The sequence below is a fragment of the Typha angustifolia genome, chromosome 4 (genome assembly GCF_048772165.1).
Source record: "Typha angustifolia cultivar Huaian chromosome 4, ASM4877216v1, whole genome shotgun sequence".
NCBI classification, from domain to species: Eukaryota; Viridiplantae; Streptophyta; class Magnoliopsida; order Poales; family Typhaceae; genus Typha; species Typha angustifolia.
Window position 1 is genome coordinate 4,092,444 of NC_133242.1, and position 25,964 is coordinate 4,118,407.

General features: G+C 37.8%; 2 protein-coding genes across 8 annotated transcripts; both read right to left on the reverse strand.

The window, feature by feature from the left end:
• Positions 1-215: 215 nt before the first annotated feature.
• Positions 216-16,249, reverse strand: LOC140758801 (serine/threonine-protein phosphatase BSL2 homolog). 2 transcript variants are annotated; one of them, XM_073095104.1, is made up of 21 exons: positions 15,436-16,249; positions 15,022-15,082; positions 14,808-14,886; positions 14,581-14,660; positions 14,374-14,468; positions 14,147-14,246; positions 13,451-13,520; positions 11,766-11,867; positions 11,552-11,633; positions 6,926-7,105; positions 4,380-4,653; positions 3,983-4,226; positions 3,593-3,763; positions 2,486-2,724; positions 2,080-2,164; positions 1,873-1,971; positions 1,597-1,796; positions 1,427-1,502; positions 1,201-1,336; positions 971-1,110; positions 216-866 (listed from the first exon to the last, which is right to left on the reverse strand). In XM_073095104.1, the coding sequence occupies exons 1-21, from the start codon at positions 15,812-15,814 to the stop codon at positions 783-785; spliced, it is 2,976 nt and encodes a 991-aa protein (XP_072951205.1). In that variant the 5' UTR covers positions 15,815-16,249; the 3' UTR covers positions 216-782. The 2 variants fall into 2 exon arrangements, with proteins under 2 accessions (XP_072951205.1, XP_072951204.1); XM_073095103.1 differs by having other exon boundaries at positions 3,983-4,229.
• A 738-nt stretch (positions 16,250-16,987) lies between these two features.
• Positions 16,988-24,740, reverse strand: LOC140758836 (protein IQ-DOMAIN 5-like). Of its 6 annotated transcripts, none has more exons than XM_073095172.1 (7): positions 24,651-24,740; positions 22,833-22,949; positions 21,788-22,033; positions 19,640-19,867; positions 19,277-19,396; positions 17,780-18,266; positions 16,988-17,381 (listed from the first exon to the last, which is right to left on the reverse strand). In XM_073095172.1, the coding sequence occupies exons 2-7, from the start codon at positions 22,914-22,916 to the stop codon at positions 17,287-17,289; spliced, it is 1,260 nt and encodes a 419-aa protein (XP_072951273.1). In that variant the 5' UTR covers positions 22,917-22,949; positions 24,651-24,740; the 3' UTR covers positions 16,988-17,286. The 6 variants fall into 6 exon arrangements, with proteins under 6 accessions (XP_072951273.1, XP_072951272.1, XP_072951274.1 ...); XM_073095171.1 differs by having other exon boundaries at positions 24,581-24,693; XM_073095173.1 differs by lacking the exon at positions 24,651-24,740 and adding an exon at positions 24,403-24,573.
• Between the last annotated feature and the right edge of the window lie 1,224 nt (positions 24,741-25,964).

Below are 25,964 nucleotides of genomic sequence, written 5' to 3' on the forward strand. Positions count from 1 at the left end.
AATAAAAAAAAACTCATTCATGCAATCATGCTTGCTTACATGACTTTTGTTTATGAAAGAAGGAATCTTGGGTCTAACAAGGCGGCGGAGAAAATGATACTTCGGTCTATCGACCTCCCTAGCCAACAATGTCATCAGACACCAAAGCTAAAAAGGGTTCTCAAAGAATTCCATAGATGGGAGATAATCTGATGAGAAAGAGAATTCTGGGAAAATATTGCAACTCTCAAAATCAACATTCATTTCGTGACAGCTTGAATCTGTTCTCCGGTCAAAACTTACATTATACATAACAGCATCACAGATATTACAATGCAGATGTGCTGCAAGCAGGAACATATGACTATAATACATGTCTGCCGAACCGGTACACCTCACCAACAATATTATGTCCTCTCGAAAGGAAATCAAAACAAAAGAAACTAAACATAACAAAGAATACTTACTACAATAAGCCTATTCATCATTCCAGTGGGTACACTCGCCTATCCGCCAGCAGCTGAAATATACACAGGTGAAGATTTGCAGGGATGGAGACAACTCCGGAGCTGTTCAGATCTCGCCTCTGTAAACACCAAGCGGAAGGTACAGTTACATTAGGAGTCAATCTCACAAATCCCTCTGAACCAGCAGTTCCTCTAGTATGTTGCTCTTCTCCGAATAATTCAGATGCTATCTCGGACTTCCGGACCGTCAACCCATGACCATGATTGGCTCATAATGTGACCAATATGAGATACCTCAAGCATGAAAGGACTGCATGAACATCTGATATTCGGCTACTACATCCAGGCAAGAGAACCTCGATCGTTCACTGCTTGAGGGCGGCCCCTGGTTGGAGTTGGGGGTCTATTGGCATTAAGCTCCTGACATTGCATATATAAAACGACAAGGTCAGCACCAGAACAGTTATCTGCTCACCATAAAAAGCATCAACGTTAAAACTTCTTTTAGTAGAGAATTGCTTCACCTGCATCCATGTGTCCTCAATATGGCGCTCAGGAGAGGCCTCAGGAGAATTAATAGCAGGGGGCAAAGGGTGAATGAGTTTTGGGACGACCACAAGGTCTCTTCCCAAAACTAGTATGGCCCCTGCATTATTTGCAGTACCTACATACAAGATATAGAGAAAGTTAGAGGAATACCAAGCTAAAAGATTGGATGAGCACCCAAGAACATCACAACATTTCAGGTACCTACCACAATAATTAGTTGCAGAGAAAAGAGTGATCAAGTGACCTTGAGCAAAACGCTCAAAACCATCCATTACACACTCATGCGCTCGTACTATCAACTGTAGATCATTATTATTACAGAACTCCATAACGCGATCAGGCTGCAGCAACAAGAAATAGAATGAAGAACACGGAATCAGAAATATAACAATAAGAAAACAAAAGGCATGTCAATGAACAAAAGCACCTACCCCAAACGTAACTAGACCCGGACCCCTAGCATTTGGTCTTAAACCTTCCACACTATCATTTTCTGTTGGATCAGACCTACAAACATCAAAAAAATTAAGAAGGCATGATATCACAAAAATATAAAAGAAGTGCTGAATCACCAGTAATACAGAAATATCATAATATTGACCATAGTAGATCCATCAGAACAACTGAGCCTGCTTCCATTGAAATTGGTCTTTGAAGGTTCTCGATCTGCTCTATATGATTTATCGATCTACCGATGCCACCATGCATGCAGATTATTTTCTTTTCTATTAATGCAGCCAAAGGAAGCCAATTAAATAGTTTGTTTATTCTGTGCCAAGCCCAGATTCCATCTCGCTCTCCCTATTCCAAAAGAACTCAATTATTTGTGGAATACTGGCATTCACATATAACGAGCAGGATAAAAAGATACAATTACCATTCGCTCAATGCATTCAATGCGGAAGCCAAACAAAGCATTGATATCTGCCGCCTCATGGTTTCCACGAATTAAATGAACATTATGAGGATATTCAACCTACATATGGTAAAAAGATGATAACTTTGATTGGTTAGCTACAACCACTCTTCAATGTCCAAATTGCAAATATTAAAATAATAATATAACCGATGCCCAAAGTGGTACCTTCAATGCAAGGAGAAGTGTAATAGTTTCCAAACTATGCTGACCACGATCAACATAATCTCCCAAGAAGAGATAATCAATATAACTGAAGATACAGAACAGAGAAAAAGCTTAAGACATTCATCCAAAAACATATTACTTTAAGTTACATTAAAAAGAAGGCAAACCAATTGCCTAACTATTAAGATTAATGCAAGTGACATTATCAGCATACTACTAACCTCTACAGAAAATATTAGAGATAAGATACACAGAATAGTTCCAAAAGACTGAAGAGAGAAGAAACAATCCAATTATCAAAATTCTAACATTACAAAATAATGAAAGAATTTGTGCTACCTAAGATCAAAGATATACCAACATTAAAAGTGCATTTTTGACTAGAGAAAGCTACAACTAAACTTACGCTATGTCTCCTGCTGTTGAAGGAGCACCGTACTCGTCGAACAACCGCATGAGATCCCCAAACTGACCGTGTAGATCACCAAATATCTTAACAGGGGCTTTAATTTGCAAAACACTTGGCTCACTTGAAAATATTCTCTCAGCACTATCACAAAGATCTGCAATCTCATTGCAATCTAAAAAGAACTGCCTGCGCACAGGGGGCTTCCAACCACGGGGTTTTAGAAGATGTGCCATAACCTGGATTAGCATCAAGTAAATAAAATAAAAAAGACTATCATCATATGGATTCTAAGCATTCTGAAAATAAGAAATCACACCTCAGAATAGTCATAATTCAGATATATACATAAATCAGCATCATATCTTCATCTTTATTTCTCTTGATTCAACTAGGTTGCATGTCAGGTTTTAAGCTTGGAGTGAAAAAAAAGAGAGTATTTTCCATACAAGGATTACTGTGTCACATTGCACAGGGTGGGTTTGGAGGGGGGAGGGGGTTTGCCGACACCTCCCAAAAGGTGAGATAACATCTTCCGACAGCTAGTGAAGGCTATCTAAGGCTGCGAAATACCATAAGGAGGCTAGGGCTGCTGTCGGAGGATATGGAAGAAAATTGCTGCGCCCTTCGCAGACATTTCACCAAGTGGATTGTCAGAGAAGATGATCTCTCTAATCAGATCAAAGAATAACTCACGATCCAAACACTTAAGTAATGAATCCGCATAGTATAAATGATGGATCCACATTGCATAATGATGGATCCGCATTGTTTAAGTCAGATCCGCCACAATCTCTTCTTAGAAACAATTATCTCGTCTTTTTCTCTAAGGTAATGACGAGGGCATACCTCACTCCATCTAATCATTTGTTTTCTCCCTTTTTTGTTGTCGGCACAGCATGTACAGTCAACAAGCACAATGCCAACAGCAAGAAAACCCTTGTTTCCATAGTCCACAATTGCAAGGAGAAAAAGAAAATAACTCTTTTGGATATATATCCAAGTGGATTCTGAACTAAAGTGGAATACCTTGCCTCTTATTAGAAAAACAAAGGACACAACTGATTGGTAGAGGATTTTTTTTTCTTATTTTAACAATAGAATTACCTTTTTAGGCACACTATTGATAGACATTTGCCGGTCTAACAACTTCCTCGCTGCTGTAGCACTCTCAGGAGTGCCATAGCTGACCCTTCTTCCTTCATTTTCAAACTGATCAATTGAAAGTTGTCTGACCATACCACCAAGAGCACCCCCAGTCTCCGCAGCCACCACGACCTGCATGATAAGGAGTGTTACCCAAGGTCCAACAAAGAAGACAGGTCGAAGGCTGTTCAAAGCTTTTAAACTGGGATGTAATGAAATAACTTGAAATTAGCATATATCTTCTTAGATGGTATGAAATAATGTGATCAAATACGTTGATTCACCAGAAGGGCTAATCATAGAAAAAAGGGGAATTTGAAATCTGAAAACAGATGACACTGTTCAACTGACCGCTCTGTGGTGTAGCCGAACACCGGGTGGTGTGACATTATTTTGAAGAGGAGAAGGATCTGTCACTTTAATCAGGCTGGGTATTTGCTTCCCACTTGGTGTTGCCTCTAGGCCTCGATCCCTCTCAGGCGATTGCTCTGCATCACCATTAATTTGTCGGGCCTTAGCAGCAGCTAAAGCAGCACTTATAGCTTCAGCTTCTGCTGCTGATGCTTCAACCAAATACTCTACACCTTTACTTAATCTCCTGCACCAAGATCAGTCCTAAGAAATACTTTTGATAAACAAAGTAACTGATATCCTACATGAGATAAGAACTCGAATGAAAACAAGATGAATTGTCAGAATAAACAAAGATTTAAAATAATCAGGTACTTGTATCCTCCAGGTAGGCTACCTAGGTCCTTGAAGCATAGCATTTTCAGGGCTTATATCAGTATACATATCCCCATTAACAGGAGGAGCGACAGGAGTTCCTAGAACAACAGCACCATGAGGGACTGCTTCTGGAACAGCTTCCCTTGTTCTTTCATCAGCATATGTGTATCTTCCAGGTGATCTTCCTACTTGTCCATTTGCAGCTGCAGCTGCTGCAGCAGCATGGGAAGCCGCACTTGTCGTTTCAGCAGCAGCCAAATCTTCAGCAACAAGAAGGTCGTCAAGAAGAACACCTGCAACAAGGATCACATTGTGATTGACAATCAAACCTACAAGCAGAGTAGCAGACACAGGCAGACTCTAACAATGGCCATTACTTGAACTGGAAAACTATGAATGAATATTGCCACTTCTTTTATACTGGATGCAGCTACAAATGCAAACCAATTTGTGGTTATGTGCACCCAACCTGTAACACATAAGATGCAACATTCCAAAGCACTCACACACAGCACTAGTCTCTAAGAAGAAAACTACATCTTCAAAACATTTACATGAAAATTTACATGTGTGAATAATGAAGAAATGAAATGCATAGAAGGGACATGTCTTTCTCTTCAGTACTATTTCAGTTAATATAAATCTTCCCCAATGGCTCAATGTTACAACATCAACCAAAATCAACCATTGGACTCCTCTTGCTTGCTAGTTATTTAGTTGGCAGAAACATTAGCTAAAGGACATTTTATGCCTCTGTCCAAATACATTGGATCACTTTCAGAAACTGAAACTAGCAAGAATTTATTGGTGCGCCAATGAATTGCTAAACAAGTGGGCAAGGTATGACTTGAACCAAAATGATATGCTGGGAGAATTATATAAAAGTTAATACAAAATAAGATCTAGAATATCAAATGAAATCAGCACAACAGAGAGACTTGTAGAAGTGACAATAAATAAATTTTGTTAATCATGTAATGTAAGTTGGTGATCAAAGTTGACTTTGCTAAAAGATGTCTAACATTGTAACATGTAACCAAAGGAATATGCAAATATCTTTCCCACTTGCATAACAATCTTTCCCAAAACTAATTATCTTCGAGTTTTCATCCCTGATTAAAAAACCTACACCTCTTAGCCCTAAAACCCTCACACCTCAGACCTAATACCCTCACCTCACCTAAAACCCTCGAGCAGGAGAAGGCAGTGCGGCAACATTGAGTGCAATGAATGGCTGAGCAAGTTGAGGGTCACAAGGGGCTGAGCATGATGAGCGGCTGATAGGGGTGAAAATGGGTCGGATTAACTCCGACGGCTGAGCACGGTGAGGTTCTCTCTCCCTCCGAAAATTATCCGTATCCCCCGTGCAAGCAGCTTCTTTGACACCTCTCTCTCTCTGCAAGCAACTTTTTTTTCCTTTCAGATAAAGCTTAAACTGATACGCTCTACTCCAACCAAATCTTTGACACGACTTTGTTCAAACATATGGCAAGTGTTAGTTGAAAAGTGCTAATGAATCAAATATCCTGCTGGAATTTTTAGAATGTTATTCTTCCTCACTGGCCAATTTTCTTGACATAGTGATAGGTGATTCCTCTCCACCTCTCCACTCTCCTTCAAAGCTTTCATTTTTTACTTCTTTTTTTGATATTGATAGGCTAAATTAAATTTTTTTTTTGTTGTTTATATTAATTCTAATTAGTGTGATAATGTGATACCATGATGTTCTTTTTTTGACAAAATATATTGTATGTTTGAATAGTGTAAATGCTACTAATATATATTGCTTTAATGATTAGTCTAATGTTGTGATCTTTGATACTGTGATATAAAAACTCTATTAATCTTCTAATTGAAGGAAATACCACTAAAAGATATTTCTCTACTAATTTAGTTTTATTGCGGTTGAAAAAAAAATGAATATTAAAATTTGAAAATGCAGAGCCTAGCCAAAATATTGCATCTTCTATGACATTAGATGATAATGCTCCTATGTGGAAGTATGTTACTAAGATGGAGAAAATAGGAGAAGGTGAAGACAATCATAATTTTAGATGCAACTATTGTCAATAAATCTACAAAGAATTATATTATAGAGTAAAAACTTATTTGTCAAAAATTAGTGGGTATGAAATTAAGGGTTGTCCAAAAGTGAGCAGAGAACATATTATGAAAATATAAAGGTTGTTGATATGGCCGAGTGGAGAATAAAAAATTCGATGCTTAATAAATTTCTTTACAAAAATTTGGACAAGCACATTTTCTAGTAGCTCATTTGGAGTTGGAGGTGCAGATTTTGATATGAAAGAGACATCAAGAAAAAAAAAGAGCAACATGAATGATACCTATTGAGAAGTCATTTAATTCCAGTCCTCGTAGCTAATTATATTGCGAGATTGCAATAATGTTCTATTCAACTAGGTTACATTTTTATTTGACAAGAAACTCTTACTATGTTACAGCCTTTCAATTTACAGCAAATAATAATATTTCTGGATTTGCACCCTCTGACTAAAATTTGTTAAGAACTACACTACTTCAACAAGAAAGAGCAAATATTCTTACCGCCACGTAAGCCTCCATAGATGAATATTAAATCGCCAACTGCAGCAGCTGCATGCCTACAACGTCGTGTTAGCTCAACTGAAGCATCTCCACCTGCTGCATCAGCGCTATATCTCCCTGTTCTGGGACTTGTGACCACAGCCTTTGTATCACACCAGACTCCTGCAGCAGTATCAAGCACTAAACAAAAGAAAAACAAAATATTTGTAAGATCTTCAAGAAAGTCATCATCCAAAAGGCTAATGGAAAAGTAAGAAAAACAAAGGAAGCATTAAAAGAACAAAATTGACATTTGCTTTTCCTTTACTCTTTTAAGCTTTCGTTGGATCTAGTACCCACTACCACTTCAGCACATGAAAAAAAGTAATTAAAAAACCAATCAGTTTCACATGTTCCAGATTATCATGTGGACTATATAAGAATTGGCTCAAAGAATGAGCTAGTTTTTCTCCTACCGCAACTCCTTGACACATGCAAATGGTAGCTATAAATTATTATATGACTCTCCCCCCCACACACCAATTCACACCCACTTACAAAAATATCAAACCCTCCAATTTCCATGTGATCTAGCAGATATTGACGGCCTAGATGAACCAATTAGGTTTCTTTTTTATAGATTTCATGGATATCAACCTAGATAAGAAAAAAGCTTAAGCTCGTTTTACCTCATAGTGTGGTAAAACTATGGTTTGCCAGATCGGCCGATCCTGATCCAAGTCCGATATGAACTCCCTCTCTCTCTCACTCTTTCATCTAACTCTCTTTCTCACTTTCTCTCTTTCTTTCTCTATTTCTCTCATTACCATATAACCAAATTATTTCTTTTACGGAGAGATCTAGCTCCGACGAACTCTAACGATACAGATCTAACTCCTGCGAACTCCGACAAATTCTAGTATACAATTTTTTAATAAATTTATTTCTTTCTCTTTTAGTTTTTTTCATTTCTTTCATTATCTCCCTTTTTCTTTTCTTTTCTTCTTCTTTACTGCACCATGGTTTTTATTTCTTTTGTTTGGTTTTCTTTTACTCACTTTCTTTCTAATCTCTTCTTCTTTTTAGAAGTTTTCCTATATTTTTAAATACATTTAGGATTTTACGTAATTAAAAAGTCCAATCCAATCCAAGCGATTGATACGGCCAATCCGACTGATACGTATCGTTTTTTTGGAAGATTGATCCCTATCCTGATCCCAATTTTTCGAACCTTGGGTAAAACTAATAAGTTCAACTTAAAAGGCAAGTATTTACAAATCTGGTAACCTCAACATATACTACAAAAAGAATATAGCTAATTAGTTTCTAATCTAAGGAGAATTTCTGGTATCATTTTAGAACACCATCCATGTTTCACTTGGTAAGGACCAACTTTAGGATAACTTCACAGCCCTTGAGCAGCAATTCTATGCCAATTTGTTATATCACTCATGATAGGGGCAGCGTGCGATCAATGAGTAAAAGGCAGAGAGCAATATTGGTGCATAAGATCTACAAGTAATAGACACGTCAACTTCAAACTTATTAAGAATTAAAATAGTGTTTCCATATAGTAGAAAATGGAGTAAACATTGGTAGAAATCATTCTACCTATGGGAGTGACCTCTCATGATTGGCAAACTCATTAATGAATAGAGGGAGGGCACTCTGTATGAAAGTGAGAAGAGGCTAAAAAGATTTGAAAACAAAGAATACATGACAAACATAAGAATTCTTGTTACATCACCATAATCAAGAATACGTCAATCATCTCTAACAATTAAGCACACAATGAAACTATAAAAAAAATTTGTCCTTCCTATCCACTAACTTAGGAGTCACAATTTTGATAAAAATCATGCAGCGTAAAAAGGGCCACTCAAATGTTACAATGATAGTATCAAATTATACCAAAAGGTCTAGAGCTCTTCTGAGGATCTAAGTCAAGCTCAAATTTTAATCTACACAAATAAAGGCCATTATGTTCCTCAAAAACATAGTTATCAGAATTGGACGGATCAGGTGGTTGAACCAATGAATCGACCACCATATCAAATAGCTTTTGTTATAGGACCAAAGAAGCAATTAACCTAATAAGTACCCACTAACCCGATTGTTCAAGCAGTGAACTGTGTAGGGGTGTAAACAAGCCAAGCCTAAGCGAGCCGGCTCTAGCTCAGGCTCGGTTCAAAATTAATTTTTAGCCTAGTTTGATATTTAGACTCGGCTCAGCTCACTTAGAGCCAAGCCTAAGCCCAAGCCCGAGTCTGAGTCTGAGCCTAATTCGAGGATGTGGCGACCACAGCTTGTTGAAAGAGGAGTAGGCCAATGGAGGAGGCGGTGATGACGGCTTGCCAAAGGAGGAGGAGGAAGCCGACAAAGAGAAGAGGAGATGGCGTGGGATACTGTTGCGGTCCTTATGAATGAAGAGATGACGAGAACACCCTTTCTCTTCTCATCTTCTTGTCCTTTTGAAATTAGACCTTCGGGTGAGATTATATGTATGGAGACTTCTAGAAAAAAATGGATATGAATAAAGAAAACAAGTTGAATGCCATTCACTTTTTATCTAAACATTCCAAAAGGAGGTGGATGAGGTCAATGGACAAGATCGGAGAAGGCGGCGTGGGATACTGTAGCGGTCCTTACGAACGAGGAGACGACGAGAACACCCTTTGTTCTCATCTTGTCCTTTTGCAATTAGACCCCTGGGTGAGATTATATGTATGGAGACTTCTACAAAATAGATTTGAATAAAGAAAATGAGTTGAATGCTGTTCACTTGTTATCTAAATATTCCAAAAAAAATTAGTACAGAATTGGGCTTGAAATAGTATAGAATTAGTACCATAATTATCAATTATGACAATTGAAAGTAATTTCTAGCTAGATAAAGCTAATAATAAAACAAAATCATTTGAGTCCTAAATAATTTCGTCCGAGAGAGGGGGATAGATTGAAAAAAAAAATCTGTTGACATGATAGCTTCACCACTTGGCCCTCTCCATTTATAACCCCTTGATTTGCGAGGTGTCTTGTCTCCTTGACAAGTGATAAGATCAGATTTTGGCAGCTGGGTTATACATTGCGTGTATAGCAATTAAAGCAAAGGTCTTCAAGTATTCTTAGGGGTTGGTATTGTTCATAAATGGGCTGCAAATGGGCCATAGATTAGTTATCTAATCTAGGATCTCGAGGCCATATAGTCTATTGAGTTGAGCCTAAACGAGCCAGCTTTGACTCGAGCTCGACTCGAATTCAAATTGAGCCTCAAAATAAGCTCAGGCTCAGCTCAATTTGAGCTGAACCGAACTGAGCCACTCATTTATTTGACACCCCTAACTGTGTGCAACTCAGATGAGTTTCTATAAACTGACAAGTTTCTCTTTTGTTCGAAATTATCTAGTTGTCCTTGATGTTCAATTATTTTATTATTTACCCCAAAGGTAATTTAGTCCTAAAATTTAAAGTAATTATATTTTTGGAGAGCTAAAAGTGTACTTAAGATATGATTTTTTTTAAGTCATATGATTTGATATACTTAAACCTAAATATTAGTTGAAAATGGCTAAATAATAGAACATATACAATTGTAACTTTTATAGATTTCTTTTGCATTTGTAGAATTATTTAGAACTATAAATATAACATTTAAATATTACAAAATAAACTATTAGTTTAACGAGGTGACCCACAACTTACACCGATAACCCAATGGCCCAAGCTTTAACACCCGGTCCAGTTCTAATAAATATGCTCAAAAAAATTATATCTCATTATTTATTTTCTAAGATGGAGGCCAATGAATGGTAACATAAAACAACTTTTCTCTTGCTTCTACATCCTTACATCACTACATGCAAGATTAACTCCAGTGTCTCTTGATAAAACTGAGGCCATCCCTTACAGCATTGATATCCATAATCATAGAGAAATATTATATAACCACCAAATTTCATAAATGCACTACCACCCTCAGAATGATGAGAAGGGATGGCCCAACTTTGAAGAGACAAGGATATTCGGCATTTATAAACTAGTAGAATTGAACTTTCAATGGTATTTACTAGGAAAATAATACTCACAGAATAAATCCACAAACTTTCAATGGTACTTAATGGTTTTTCTGTTCCTCACAGACTGAAAAAAACTGATGAGAACAAATGCATTATCCACTCTAACATGCCTGGCACAACAAAATCTGCACCTCACTGCCTTGAAGAAAATCAAGAAGCAAAAGAATCCGAAGTTAAAATAAGTCTAAAAGATCAAGAGTGAATCACCATATCAACCCAAACCGCTGATTAACAATGCTACTCACCCTCTATAGACAGGACAGCCCATAAAAGCAGCATTACAAGTCAGGGAAAGGTTAAAGCAAGAGATGATGTAAGTCAAACACAAGTCATAAGCATAAACACTTGGAAAGCAAACATCATGGCCCCCATTTCATGCAAAAATGCAAATGGAAAATTAGTACCAAAAAAGGTGTGGATGAAGAAATATAGCATGGATGAAGAAATAAAAATATAAAATGAAAAAAAGGAAGAATATCTTGAAGGCTTCAAAATCAAGTTATTAAAGATTAACAAGATTTTACTATCTAACAACTACTCAATTGCTGCAAACTCAAGAAACAGGAACTACCTGCAATGCTTGAAGAGTCTTCTACCATGCGCCCACCTCCAAGAGCCCCTCCAGATACATGAAGCCGTGCATTGACAAAAACCTTTAAAAAAATTGACTTCAATAAGAAGCAACATAAAAATAACTGACATTTGATATGAAGTAGCATAAAAATGATAGATGAGAAGAACAAGTAAAAATATAAAAAGGATGATTCAAAGTAGAGTTGACTTACAGCTGCATGCTGGTATCTAGGAGATGGAGAAACACCAGGAGCCATGGCCCATTCCCAACGCCCATCCCTATGTTTTGCAAGGCCATATGCACTCGACAGGGGCTTCTCACGAAAAACAACAAAGAACATATAAGCAGTAATTATGCTTGACATGAAATAAATTAGCATGATAAGCTACATAATCAAAACCTTATAGGTCTACCATATTAAAAAAACTGGCAATTTGGCTTAATAACCACCATCCCCCTCTATCTCCCCACCGCCCAAAATTTGTTTTCCAATTCCTTTACTTTTAGAATTGTTTTCGGTATTGTTTAGAGCCAACATGTATGTCTAATGATTGAATAGCTTAGTCAAGCATCCTAGAAGTTGAAAAAGGTTAAACCATTAGAACACCAAGTTGCTTGCTTTTCTTCATTCATCTCTACTAAATTCAAAGGTGAAGGTCAAAATTATATCAAGTGATATCATTTCTTTCCTCACTAATCTCTCACATCAGTAAAAGTTTTCCTATCCCTCTATCCAAAGTTAATAGACAATTAGCAATACTTGTCAGGAGGCACCTGGTGGGGCTCATTGCCTGCCAAAATAAATTATAAAATTCTAAAGTTGCCTTTTCTATTGCACAAAATAAAAATAATCTTAGCATTGTGCTCAAACAGATGGAAATCCTTAACCATACTCAGTATTGTGTTTCATTTAAGCCATCAACTCTTCTCTTTTGTTGATCACAGATAAGGTACAAGCATTAATAGCCATTTCACGTTTCTGAAAATGCTCGTTTAAGTTTTCATATTGGTTTGCACCTTAACATTGTGCTCAAACTATAGGAAATACTCCGATTTTGGGCCTATTTCTGGGGGTTATGGGCGCTAAAATATTTTAACCCAAAATATTCCACTTGAATGAAATCACTCCTTCATAATGGTGCATTCTACAGCTCCATTGGATATCAATTAATCATTTTAAGTTTCCTAACACATTAGAATAGTGAAAAGTTAACTTTCATAACCTGTTGATAAAAAATTATTCAAGAGATATCCAACATGGATATTGATACCCTAATCAGTAGTTTATACTTTCTCTACAACTAACTTGATAGTCTCCGCCAAGCTAAAGCAGCAACTTGCTCCAACAAATATTGAAGCTCAAAATCAAGCAAAATGACAGAACTTTTTGCACTACAAAGCTCAAACAACTCGTATGTATTATAGATCCTTAATTCCTTAAGTGTGTTGCTTCAGAAATTCAAAAACCTAGTTTCAAAATTTTTCCTCACCACAAGAAACAAAACAAAAGGGACATACATGCAATCTATAACCTCTATAGAATCATACAAAGAAATTAAAGCAAAAGGATATCAAAAGTTGTCACATGCCAAACCGTTTAATGCAGTGAAATAGGTTACCAACATAAAAATAGAATGTGTAATTGTGTATAAGATATTCAATGAAAGTTCAGCAAGACTATCCATTGTTTATACTTTATAGGAGCTTTATCCTGAGGAAATATAAAGATGGTAAATTGGTAATGTAACATGAAACTAATCTTATCCATATTACAATATCTCAAATTCTCTCATCTGCTGCAAGTAGCACTAGCATGAACAATATCAAACATTTATGAGCAAATGGTAAACAGCATCTAAATATATTCATTCTTTTATAGAAGCCTATTTAACTTACCACACTATTAGCATCCCTCCCTCCGCAAAGCAAAAGAAGACCATCAGAACGTGCACTTGCAGTTGCATACCTGAACAATGATACCAATGAGTTCGAGGGAAGGGATACTGAGCAAATTTTGAGCTCCAACAAAGACCAAGTATCATTGATTTATTCAAAAACAAAAGAAAGCCTTAATAAAATCTTCCTCATGATCAACATTGCACTAAGACCAAGTGACTCAGTGCTCCCAAAGTGCATGATGGAGGCCAGTAACTTTACATTGAATAGGCAATATAAGCAAGCATTACTAAATAAAGATTCATGTTGTCTACCGTCAACTTAATTACTAACTGTAATTTCATAATAACCATTTAAGAACTGGTGTGCCATGATGAAATGAATATTCTATAACGTTCAACATTAGGGATAATAATCACTCGAGTTACTGAAAACCAAATAAAAGTGTCATATGTTATTCTGATTCTTTCAGTTTACAGTTTTACTATCTACAGCACGGATAAGGCTAATCATAAATTCATAACTTCATAAGTAAATCAAAATGAAAGGCTATGCCAATACCTCAGAACTTGGAATTCTCAACAACCAACTGTTGAGTACAATAGAATTAAGTGTCAAATAATACTCATGGAAACATGATGTAATATAATGATTATGTTACTGAAGCAAATACTTCACTCTGAAGAATATACATACATGCATGGAGGTGGACCGTCGCCTTCTGGTTCCAGCTTTCTCCACTCATAAGGCTTAGCAGCAGTATCCAAGGCCCAAACATCAGCCAAAGGTCGCTTCCCTGAAGACAATGACGTAGTCTTAATGCCACGAACTCATTTTGCCAAACAGGAAATGCTGAAACAGTAGAAAATGTTTGCTGGATACACTTGTAGACAGACTAATATCTTTTAATGACAATTGCATACCATCATTCCCACCAATTGCCAAGAGAAACCTTTGCCCTACCAAAGCCATCACATGTCCGTATCGTGGTCCAGGACCAGGACCTTGTACCACGACCCTGCGCTCAAGCATATGAATTATCAGTACTAATATATGTGTGTGTGTGTATATATATATATATATGCAAATGTATTGCAGTAACTAATTGATATCATGGTCTAGGACACCACCTATGCCACCGTGGTCGCTGTTGTGTTAGGTCCAGGACATGAAGATCCTCTGCAGATAAACCAGCAGGGCCTATTCCACCCTAGATAGAAATAAAAGAAAAGGACAAAATCAGATATTTCCTTTCTGCGAACTCTTTTGGTGTTTTTTTTATCAAGAATATTAGGCAACGAACCAAGAAAATTACAGATACTAGCTTGTAAGAAAAATCTATTTTTCCTTGGAGTACCTGAATGACCACCATGGTACCAACAGCAGTTGCAACATGCGCAGCCCTTGGTGATGGTGGTTCCCCAAGAGGAGTTAACCTACACAGATGGAGCTCTAGTTAAATAGACATCAAGATAATACATAAAAATAACATCATTGCAAACAAAGTTAAATGTTGTTCAACGAGGATCACCTAACATGCACCAATTCAAAATTTTCATCGACGATCTTACCTTGTCCATTTGTTTGACAGAACATCATAGCAGTGGACATCAGCTGTTGCACCCGCAAGACCTGCAATAGAGATGAAGATAACAGATAGAAACAATACACTTTCCAATATTGGGACCTCAGCGGTTAGCAACCATGGTATCCTCAAACATAAACTAGCAATTTCTATGGCACAGCCTTGCGGTTCCCTCTTTCCACTCATCTAGCTTCAACTTAAACCCAAAATCCGGCCAGAGTAAGAAGGCCATCCATCCTAAAAAATGGTATCCAGAAACCAAACGTTTCCAGTAATTTGATACCTCTTCACTCACCAAATTAGGGTTTCAAAAAAGTATAATCCTATTGAAATTGGGATCAGGTAACACAGCTCTCAGAGGTAAGTAAATCGACACTCAGATAAGGGATCGAGGACATACGGATGCCTGCGCTCCCGGCAGAAGAAGGCGGGGCGGCCGAATTGCCCTCGAGCGCCGTCGCACCACCAAAGAGAATAAGCCGCGGCCCCACATACCCCGGCGTTCCCTCCTCCCCAACGGCTGCCACTGCGGTCAGCGTATGCCCGCATCGGCATCCCGGCCCGTCCTCCTTCTTCTCTATGATCGCGTTCACCACTGAGTATGCCGGCGCCGGCCTAGGCCCAGCAGTAGCAGCCGCCGTCTGCGGCTGCGGTGTCCCCGGCATCGGGGGCGTCGAAGGCGGCGAGGTCGACGGAGAGGTCTCCTCGGACGAGTCCTGGTGGTTCGCGATGACCGGATCGAAGCCGGGCTCGGCCTCCATCGTCGACTCTACTTCCATCTCTAGCAGCTGCGGCGGCGGAGATCGGAGGAAGAGGAGAACACAGCGGCGGCGAGGAAGTTACTAACCAGAGGCGCCGGCGAGGGTAGCATTCCCCCGGCTCGATACGGCCGCCATATATATAAAAACCCTAGCTCTTCGATTCCAACCCGGACGTAGTAACAGAATTCGTCGCCCCCGATCTCAAACCCCCGAAAATCTATCGAATCCTCGCCCGATCGTAACAGAACAAGAAACGATACGAGAGAGTGAGATCGAGATCTCTTCCCTTTTTCAAATCGCTCCAATCTATTGTCGATCAGGAATCGAAGAGAGGAGAGAGAAACTAATTTTTAGAGAAAGAGAGGGCGAAACCGAGAGGAGAGAGGGATATGCGAGCGAGAGAGAGAGAGAGAGAGAATTCTCTGCCGGTCTCCCGTGCTTCTTTTTTTTTCTAATACGGAAATTTTTGCATATAACACCCCTATCATTAAGCAAGTTTTCTATTTAGGCACTGAAATAGTGAAATAACCTGCCCTCTCTTCTCTACTGCCATTCGAGGGCCCTGACCATCGTGTTATTTTTTCTTCTCCCTGAAAATGTTCGGTGGACGGGAACCGTCCGATTCATCCAAAGGCCCTGAGATGACCAGTTGTCACGCTTTCACATTTGGGAGGAGGCGGAGGAGTTCGCCGGTTGGTCCAATCGACGGCGGAAGTGGGAGGGGGAAGTGGGGCCCGGTCGGTTTACTGGCTGGAACGGGAACCTGAACCCCTGGCTGTTGCTAATGATGGTTAGCAAACCGGTTCGTTTTCTTCTGGGTTTTGTGCATCTAATACCCTTTAAAATCTCTTATTTGATTCTAAACCCCCTCTAAAGTTAATACTTACATTCTACCCCCTCAGTAATTAAAGGGTGTATATGCAAAATAAAGTTTTCCTATTACAGGAGTTAGACTTGGCTTTGACTTCGTCCGTGTCCTCAGAACTGCCAGGGTGAAAATAACCACTTTTAGAAATCTTTCTATTTTCGATGTTCGATGGTAGAAAAATAAAACTAAGCAAGTGACTTTCTTATCAATTAACAGTAACTTGGCATGAGGGAAAGTGAAAATATACGCAAAAGTAGGGTTTGTAATGGAAGATTGTAAGCAGTCTGTAGCAGTTATGCATAGACAGAAAGGAAAACTACAAGTTACCAGCAAAGGTGAATAGATTACCACGTATTTGTGATAACTAACAGTACAACAAAATTGAATAAGCTCCAATTGTCTTAATCCAGAACCAGTATCTTTGACGTATACTCCAGTACAAAAGATTCTCTAAACCCATGAGAGTAGAAAAATTACCAATCTATATACATAGGCTGATAATAGGCAGAAGAAACCTGAATCAGATACTCAAAGATTATTTCCAATCAACCGGCGATGATGGGTTATCATGTCGGAAGCCCAGCGCTCCTCGTGACGGGAACAATAGGATTCACATGATGTTTCAATTCGTGTTCACTTGCTCCTTAATGGGCTTTTGACCATTCACTGATCGATTAATTGTCGTTCTGCTGGTTGGGCGCTTTCCTCCTTCCAATCCTGCAGGTCATTGATACATGATAACAAGAATGTCAAAGAAAAAAGAGTAGAAATAACCGGGTTATGATAGAAATTGCAATTTCTATTGGACTTTATACTTTTCAGACAACTAGGTTGCAACTTGTTGTATGCAGTAGTAGAAAGTGAACTTGCAGATATGAAATGCATATTTATCAGGGAACAAGAGAAAAATAAGTGTATTTTAACGAAAGGCTGCTGATCGAATAATTCTCAGACCCTATTTAAAAGATCTTGCTAAAATGATTTTTTTTTATTATTGAAGTCCAGTTATTAGCATCAGATAAAATTCAAATGCTTTCAACATATTACACAAGATAAACCAGCAACCTCCAAAATATAGAATGAGGCATAAGCCCTACAGGATAAAGTCACCTTACCGCTGTTTGGTAGAGAGAGTCTCTTTTTGGCATGTGAATCCAGTTGTGCTGGTCTCTCTCTTGGATTACTATAGGACCGGTTACCAAGTCCAGAATGTCGAGAGATGGCTTCTTCAGGAGCTTCCTTGTGAGATGGCTTTTGTTTCAGTTTAGCTGTCGTTAAAGCACTGGCTGCTACCAAACTTGAAGACCGGCTTGACGATGAGACAATTCCCTCAGAGTCTAATGAGCCAGCCTTTTGGTTTAAAACATTGGAATGAAGAGTTGAAATGGGCTTTAGTCCAGGTGGCGTGCACTGAGTCTTAGTTCCGTTTCCCTCGACTTGTTCATTCTCATGCAGCATCACCCCATCTTTGACATTAATGTCAATGAAGCGGTTCTCCCATGGGCGAACAGCCATCCATCTCTCTAACCAGTTCCAACCCCAGTTGTTCTTATCTGGTTCAAACACTGTAGAGGCTTTCTGCTGTCTAGAACCTGCTTGCCACTGCAATGCAAGAAAAGATGAAACATACATCTAAATCACCAAGCTGAAAGTAACACTAACCAAGTAGTGTTTAACCGTTATTAATTGCTTGATTAGGCTATTAAGACCATACTACTGTTCAAACAAAGGACGTCAAATCGTGATCTCAGACCAGTTAAATTTAGAAGCAGGGCAGAAATAACCAGTTTACACTACAGGGTTCAAGCTTCCCTCCAGGTTAACGGTCAAATAAAAGGACAACATAAATCATAAGATGAGGGTATATGTTTCAACAAAATATACCAGTTTCAGTCACACCTGATCCCTGACTGACCCAATATTAAGTTGAAAAGGTAGAGAATAATGATTATCAATGTAAGGTGAGGGATTAATTTGGCTTGAATAAAACTTTACCACAACCTTGTATTTATCGACCCCATTGCTAACAAACTTGGGTTTACTGCAACACAATGAAGAATTAAGAGAAAAAGAATAAACTCATACAAGTCACAGGTTGGATTTGGCACAAACTTGATCCATTTCACTTTGCTCCACTTCATCCTCGATGGCAGTATTCCCTTCTAAATCCTGAGGTTGAGAATAAGATCTGCTATTCCATCATCAAAACAGACTCAAATCACTCAATAACGCAACATATGACATTCTCTGTCTCTTAGACCCCTCTCTTATAACTCTCTTTGCATCTCTTTAAGTGACAAAAACCACCAACATGTTGACTATTTTCATATTGTTATGTGAATATTTCTAAGTTTGTATTGCCCTTACCATTATGTGGGTATATTAGGAGTAAAACCATATTAGATAACGATGTTCTTAGTCAACCCAACTAGAAAGAACGTTTGCTATCATCTGAAGCAATTGTTGAACAAGAGATTTGCTGTTTTAAAGATTCAATCTAGTCAGTGTCACCCCACATAAATCCATTATTTCAAATCCAGGAGGAGTCTGCTTGGTGTATTTTTGTAGAGGTACTCAAATGGGATCAGTGATAGATTTCTAGGTGTAGTTACCTGATGAGTTAGAGCATATGCCATGGCTCTCTCACGCTTGGCTGCAGCTTCTTGCCTTTTCAACAATTTAGCTTGAAGTTCTTCCATCGAGCCAATACTGTCACACCAGCTTTCCTGCATCTAAATAATAGTATTCGGGAATTATTAACATCTTATTGAAATCAACGGCACTCTGAAGAGGATATCTAGGACTTAAGTATATTAAAACATCACAGGGCTCAATTGTTGAGATTTCAATGCTATGCGAAAACCAAAGAGGCCTATCAATTTGCACCGGTCAAAAGATGCAATTTTATTGATATAGGAGTAAGAGGAACAGGAGAATTTGTTGTTGAAACTATCAGTGAAAGGCCCGGAACTTACCTCAGTTTCCCTAACACGTGCATCGTGAGTTTGTTGTTGTGTCACCTTTTGCTGACCTGTTTGATTTTCTAAAGCCATGCGAACTCTTCTTGCTCTGACACGAGCCTGAACTCTAACCAAAGCATGCATACAACGAAGCGTTATTGCCGCTTGCTTTCTCACAGCATGACCCCTAACAAGGGCCTGAAGTCTAACGAGTCCTTTCAAAGCTCGTAAAGCTCGTTTAGCCTGAAAAGTATCAATTTAGCGGAAAATCAGATTGCATGGGACAAATAATATGGATAATGTACAGAGTATTGTCATCTATCAGTAACAACAATCTTCTGTCCTTCCAAGCTCCAAGCTAGATGGAGATCTTCCACATGTTTTGACAATCATCAGCTCCAATGTCCTCAGTTTGTAATTTTGTCATGAATATACTGCTTGATCACATCTTAGGCTGATGCCAAAATAAATTAACTGAATGAAGTCTTGAAAACCAAATATTAAAAGAAAAACACATGACAATCTTGCAGAGAGAAAAAAACTCAAATACATAAAATGATCTTATGATCTGCATTTGAGAAATTCACGTGCGTAGTAGCAGCAGCAAAAATCAGGATATGAAACTAAAGATGGCAGCTTGGTCCACATTTGGCATCACAGATTTGAAGTTGATACACATGTAATGGACATAGTAAATCATAATTGACTTGTGAATATGTCAACAATGCCAGCTACAAATTGTCAGAACTGAAATTTGTTGGGAACTTCTAACTTTGGAAGTCTCAAATGAACATTCGAATAAAAAAAGCTGATTAAGAGAAGAACTGAATTAGGAATATAAAAATTATATGGAGAAGGAGCCTGAGAAATTAGGAGTGTATAATTAGTCATGGAGAAAGATCTCGCAATTATGACATTTATTTTTGGGAATATGTCAATTTTAGATATCATGAAATCCCAACAATCTAAAAGGCAAATTTACTAAAGAGACCTTTTAAAGTACTTAACACATCTTGCACAAAGCTTCTTACTTATTAGGATATAATCAAAGGTAACTTCAAGTCAATTCTCAACAATAGGAGTTTCTACTTCCGAGTCCTTAGGAATCCATCTTGAATAGAACAAATTAAAATTTGCTTCCCTGGCCCTGATTTGTGAGCTTTTCAGTGATTGCTTTATGGCTCTTATCATGGATTAAAGTGTTGAGTGAGTCAGTTATCAACAATCCTTTCATGATCCCTTAATATTTTACCTTAGATAGATTATCCAAGTAGTATACCAACTTCTTGTGCATCAGATCTAGCCATTGTAAAGCAATTATGTTACGAATCAGATTTAAAAAAATCTAAAAATTATGATATTCTAATAGGAGGAAGCCTTGGAAGTCACGGATATAATGGCTTTGGTTTCACGTTATTTCGAGATCAGAGTGAAAAGATAAAATTAAAACAGTAAAGAAATGTCAGAATTGGACTTATTGGTAATTATCTGACGTTGCGGCAGTCGTCGGAAGGTGATGGACAGCCATAAGGTTAGGTGGTTGCCGAAGGGAGGCAGTGGCTAGGGTTTGGGTGTTTAGAAGGGTTTGAGGGTTACGATATACTCCTATTAAAATAAAAAAGATATATGGCTACAATAAAACAATAAATGCGATAATAATAAAATAACTAAATTCAATAATTTCTCAATATTTGAATGCTTGGATGATTAAACAAAAAAGTCCAGCCCCTCATATATAAAGAGGTCGGGTATAACGAGTCCTATTTAGTCTAACCCTAAAAATTTATACTACTCAAACTAGAACTTACCTTAAAGTCTTAATTGAATTGCATTAGTGGCTACCATAACTTAACTAGACTTGTCTTAAGAATTTATATGACATAACTATACTTGTATTAAGGATTTATATGATATAACTAGATTTGCCTTAAGAACTTATATGATATAATTAGACTTGTTATAATGGCTTACATTATAAATTAATTAAATGATAAATAGACTCAATCTATCGAGCCGAATGTCCTTATGATGCGATCCGATATAAACCGGTTTGTATCAAGTTATGCTATATGCTAATTATATCTCTATTGATAACTTAAGGGTCAAATGTTAGCACCACACACACATGGGAACTAACAAAATATTGTTAGAGAGAAACTGTACCAGGAAAGCTCGAAACATGGTTTGAATTACTGTGGCAGCCCAATTCTCTTTGAAATCCTGTTCAGTTTGAGTAGATGTCTGCACATGAAATGAGGTAGTAGGAGAGGAGATATAACTTGAGCATGACGGGAAATTCACATTGCTTGGCAATTGCACAGTTCCAACAGCAAACTCGTCTTCTGTAACAGCAACATCATAATCCATAGAATGTTTCCTCTGGTGCCACTGATCAGCACCAATCTTTTTCTGCAATGTCCTCATGCAGTGAGGCAGGAAACAGACTGAGGAGCACTTGTAAATAAGTGGGAAATTATGCACATTGTAGTTAACTAAATAAAGATGGTAAAAAGATGAAACAACAAGAGACAAGGCCATTCTAATGGGTTTTAATGTAGGACATGCCCGCAAAAGTTCCACAATATATTTCACAAAAGGAAACATATTCACACATGCCATTCACCACACTGTCCAGTCCTTAAATTCTCTTATTCACATCCATGATATGCAATTAGAAATAAGTGATCATACAAGAAGTTAGTGGAAAACATACACTCTTTAAAATTTTCAGACTTGATAGATCACTTTTGGGCTAGGGTTCCACACTATCTTAGCAAATGTCTATCTGATAGTACTTTTGGGCTAGGGTTCCTCCTAGTGGTAGACTGATGCTATCTTGCCAATCTCATAGTACCTTCCAATTTCTTTCGTTTGCTAGTCTTAACATCTGATCAAGCAGTCCAGTAAAAGATTAAAAGCATATTTCATAGGACAGTAATTCATGGCGCTAGTGAATGCTCTGCTTCAATTTTACTGGATGCAAAGCCATCAAGGTCTGCTCTTAAAAAGGTAGTAAGTTTTAAAAGAAACTCGTAAGGACCAGGAATCTTCAGAAAGCATGGACTTCAGTATTTGCATGGACACTTTACACAAAATATATATGAAAGAGGCATTTGTATAAAATGTTCGCCACAACCAAGTAAGATGAATAAATAAAATGCTTTTAAGTATGGTAATAGATAACTAAGTGCAGCAATGTTTTATGCACATTTTCATCCCTCCCTGCACGTTGTGTCTTCTCTTGTTTCTTTAGACCAACCAATGCTTTAAGCCACTTTGTAGAAATACCCATGGTGCTGTCACTTTGAGATCAGATGACTAAGGCCTGCACATGAAAACGATGGCAATAATTAATAAGAGATTAACTCATCTTCTTCGTTTTTGTTTCTCATTTTTGGTTGATTATATGATGCATCTGGAAAAATATTTATTCAGTTAATTTATTGAGAGATCATGGCAAACTGTCTGGAAAAGAATATACATGAAAATAGTACAGATCACAATAAGCCCATAGTTTAGTGGTTTAAAATGTCTCCCTACTACAAGTTGAATGATAGACAGTTTATGGTTTGAAGCTTCAGCATTAATTGGTTTTGGTTTTGAACCCTGCAGAGAACGAAAATTAGGGCTGCAGGCATTGGTACCAGCTGATGGTGGTTCAAATCAAAGGCGAAAACTAAAAATTCGGCCTTGAATAATGAGTTTTGACCTTGGTTTTTGGAATAAGTTTTTATCAGAAATGTTCCATTTAGGTCGAAACTTGAAACCATTTGTAAAGTCTACAGCTAGAGAAATGTCCTAAAAGAAACCAAAGAAAATCTGGAGAATAAAACCTAAATTCATATGATGGCACCTAATAAGTTTGATAATTCCTAGTAACTTACTTAGGTAAATAGTGCAAGGATGACATACAGAATCTTTATCAGTAAATGAGGTCATCTTCCAGTAGGCAGCTCTATTTTGCACCAGCTTTCTACAGACTTCCCATAAACCAAAGGCACAACAAAAGCCAGTAACTATTTGAGAAAGGCTCGCCGCAGTCAACCAATGTTCAATACTAAAACAAACCATGAGACAGAATGCTAGTATTCTATGCATAGAAGAACATTTTCTGGATCCAAGTATGACTCTATATAAGATATGTGGCATTTTTAACCTTTAAGTTTAAGTTGTGCTGCACTTGTTTCAGTGCATTATGATACAATGCATTCATATCGGCTATATATAAAACAAAAGGCAGAAAGTCCGAAAGACAACGTGACGCTAAAGAAGCAAACATTCATGCATCAAAAGAGAAACACCATGCATAAGCAAGCTCCTTAACAACACCCATTAGTAGTGTTACTGACATTGCATAATGTAGTTTTTGCTCCATAAATAGTGATAGATCCCTGATAGATATAATTCGAAGTCTTTAACAATTTGACTACATTCCCTCAGTAAAACTACTCAATAAGATGAACATAAACAACGATTGAAGTTCTACAGGCAATAAACCTAGTTAAAATAGGTAAAATGAGTGAAATGTGCTTCTTTCCCAAGCACAACAAAATTGCAAATTTTAAGCACTCAGAATAGCATTTTTTTTTTGCTGAAAATGGCCAATAAGGCTAACTATAACTAGCTGCACCGTAGAAAAAGAAGAAGAAGGAAATTCAATTCACAGATTCTTCAGTCCCCAACCAAAAATATTCAAAATTATGAAGCCTGAGAAAAGAACTCCAGACCAACCCACCAAAACTAGTAACAACTAGCTTCCTTCCAAGGAAGAAACAAACCCAATTCACATTCATATCATACATCCATTCCTCCACCGAGAAGACTCAATTTCGAGCTCCACTCACTGATCCGAGCTCGCGAAAAACGATGAGACCAATCCCTCAAAGATCAAAAATCGCATTGCTTGAAAGGAACAACAATATAGAGAGGGGGAAAGGGGGACAAGAGATCCGGTACCAGATTTATTCTCAGGAAAGAGAGCAGAGAGAGAGAGGGAGAGAGAGAGAGAGAGAGAGAAAGGAGCCACCTTTCTCTATTCTTCCTGCTATCCTGCCGTTCTGCTCCTGTCGGATAGCCGGAGGTTTTATCCCAACCTCTTATTCCCACTGCTTAGACAAGCGTAATTATCCTCACGACCACATCATTAAACTACACCATCTACGTGGCAACCGGCGCGCTCATCCACGTGTCCGCTTCGGGGTTCGTTAACATGCACCGAGGAGTAGAGAACGCGATGCTTTGTCTTAGTGTTGAACTGTTCACAGTGGAATTAGGTAACAAATCGTCGTTGCGGGGCCCCCACAAGGAGGAGGAATGATTGGGAAAAGGTCGGGCGTGTCCCTATGCGGACAGTTCGGACGGACGAATCGTTCCCTTTATTAAAACGTGGGAGGTGGCCATCGATCGTATAGTGGGGAGTGGGAAGTAGTCAAGTAAGTAGGTGGCGGTGCTGTGGGTCCGCATAATCTCGAAAGTGGGGTTGGTTGAGGAAAATGGACTCTTATAGGGTTGAAATTACATTTATATCCTTGTATATGTTAGGGTATTATATAAATCACACCCTATATTTTACTTATTTTATAATTCACACCTTGTCTTTAGCAATTTTATAACCCAACCCCTTCCTTCTTTTTTTTCTTCTTTCGAAAAAGGTACGAGTAATTTAGGTACTTAAATTTCTTATAAATTATTTTATATATTATAACGAAATATTTTTTTATAGCATTTAAATTAATTGAGGGTATTAAATGAGAATTATAATATAAAAAAAAGTAGGGGTTAGCGCTTGCCTTGCACCTACACCACTCTTATCTACCTCTCCCTACTTTCGCTTTTCTTTTTTACCAAGCTTGTTGGTAGCCTTCAGTTTCCGACTACTCATCCATTCGCTTTCTTTTTTGTCGTTCTCTCACAAGCCCCCCTACATTCCTAAAGTGGGTCAGGTCAGGCTACAAAAACTTTACCAATGGAGTATGAATCACAAAATAGGTAAAATATAAGGTGTGATTTATAAAATTTTCTGTATTAATATAGGATATAATCAGTATTTATTGTCCGAATGCATAAGAATTTATGTTATCGTTGATATAAAAATATATAAAAGAGCGTTTTTTATATCACCATTTTTATAATTTGTTAAACTGAATGAGATGTGAATATTTTATTTCAAATGTTATTTTCCAACTCGTATTATATCCATCCTGGAAGACTAAAGACGGTATTGAATCAGGTCGAATTTAATATGTTTTAATATCCTTAACTATTCAATATAAAAGGTCTTTGGAGTACTTAAGAAGGTAAAATTAAAATGGGCAATAGTTAAAGGGTCTAAGTATAATAA

What these genes read in the sequence shown, in the direction of transcription:
- LOC140758836 (XM_073095169.1), bottom strand. Translation starts at nt 22,243, where the DNA reads ATGGCATGTGTGAATATGTTTCCTTTTGTGAAATATATTGTGGAACTT. An exon ending in CACGTGTTAGGGAAACTGAG is followed by an intron (nt 19,397 to 19,639) that starts GTAAGTTCCGGG and finishes ACTATTATTTAG; the next exon opens with ATGCAGGAAAGCTGGTGTGA. An exon ending in CATATGCTCTAACTCATCAG is followed by an intron (nt 18,267 to 19,276) that starts GTAACTACACCT and finishes CTTGCATTGCAG; the next exon opens with TGGCAAGCAGGTTCTAGACA.
- LOC140758801 (XM_073095103.1), bottom strand. Translation starts at nt 15,814, where the DNA reads ATGGAAGTAGAGTCGACGATGGAGGCCGAGCCCGGCTTCGATCCGGTC. An exon ending in CTATGGAGGCTTACGTGGCG is followed by an intron (nt 4,654 to 6,925) that starts GTAAGAATATTT and finishes TCCTTGTTGCAG; the next exon opens with GTGTTCTTCTTGACGACCTT. An exon ending in TTCGGCTACACCACAGAGCG is followed by an intron (nt 3,764 to 3,982) that starts GTCAGTTGAACA and finishes CTTATCATGCAG; the next exon opens with GTCGTGGTGGCTGCGGAGAC.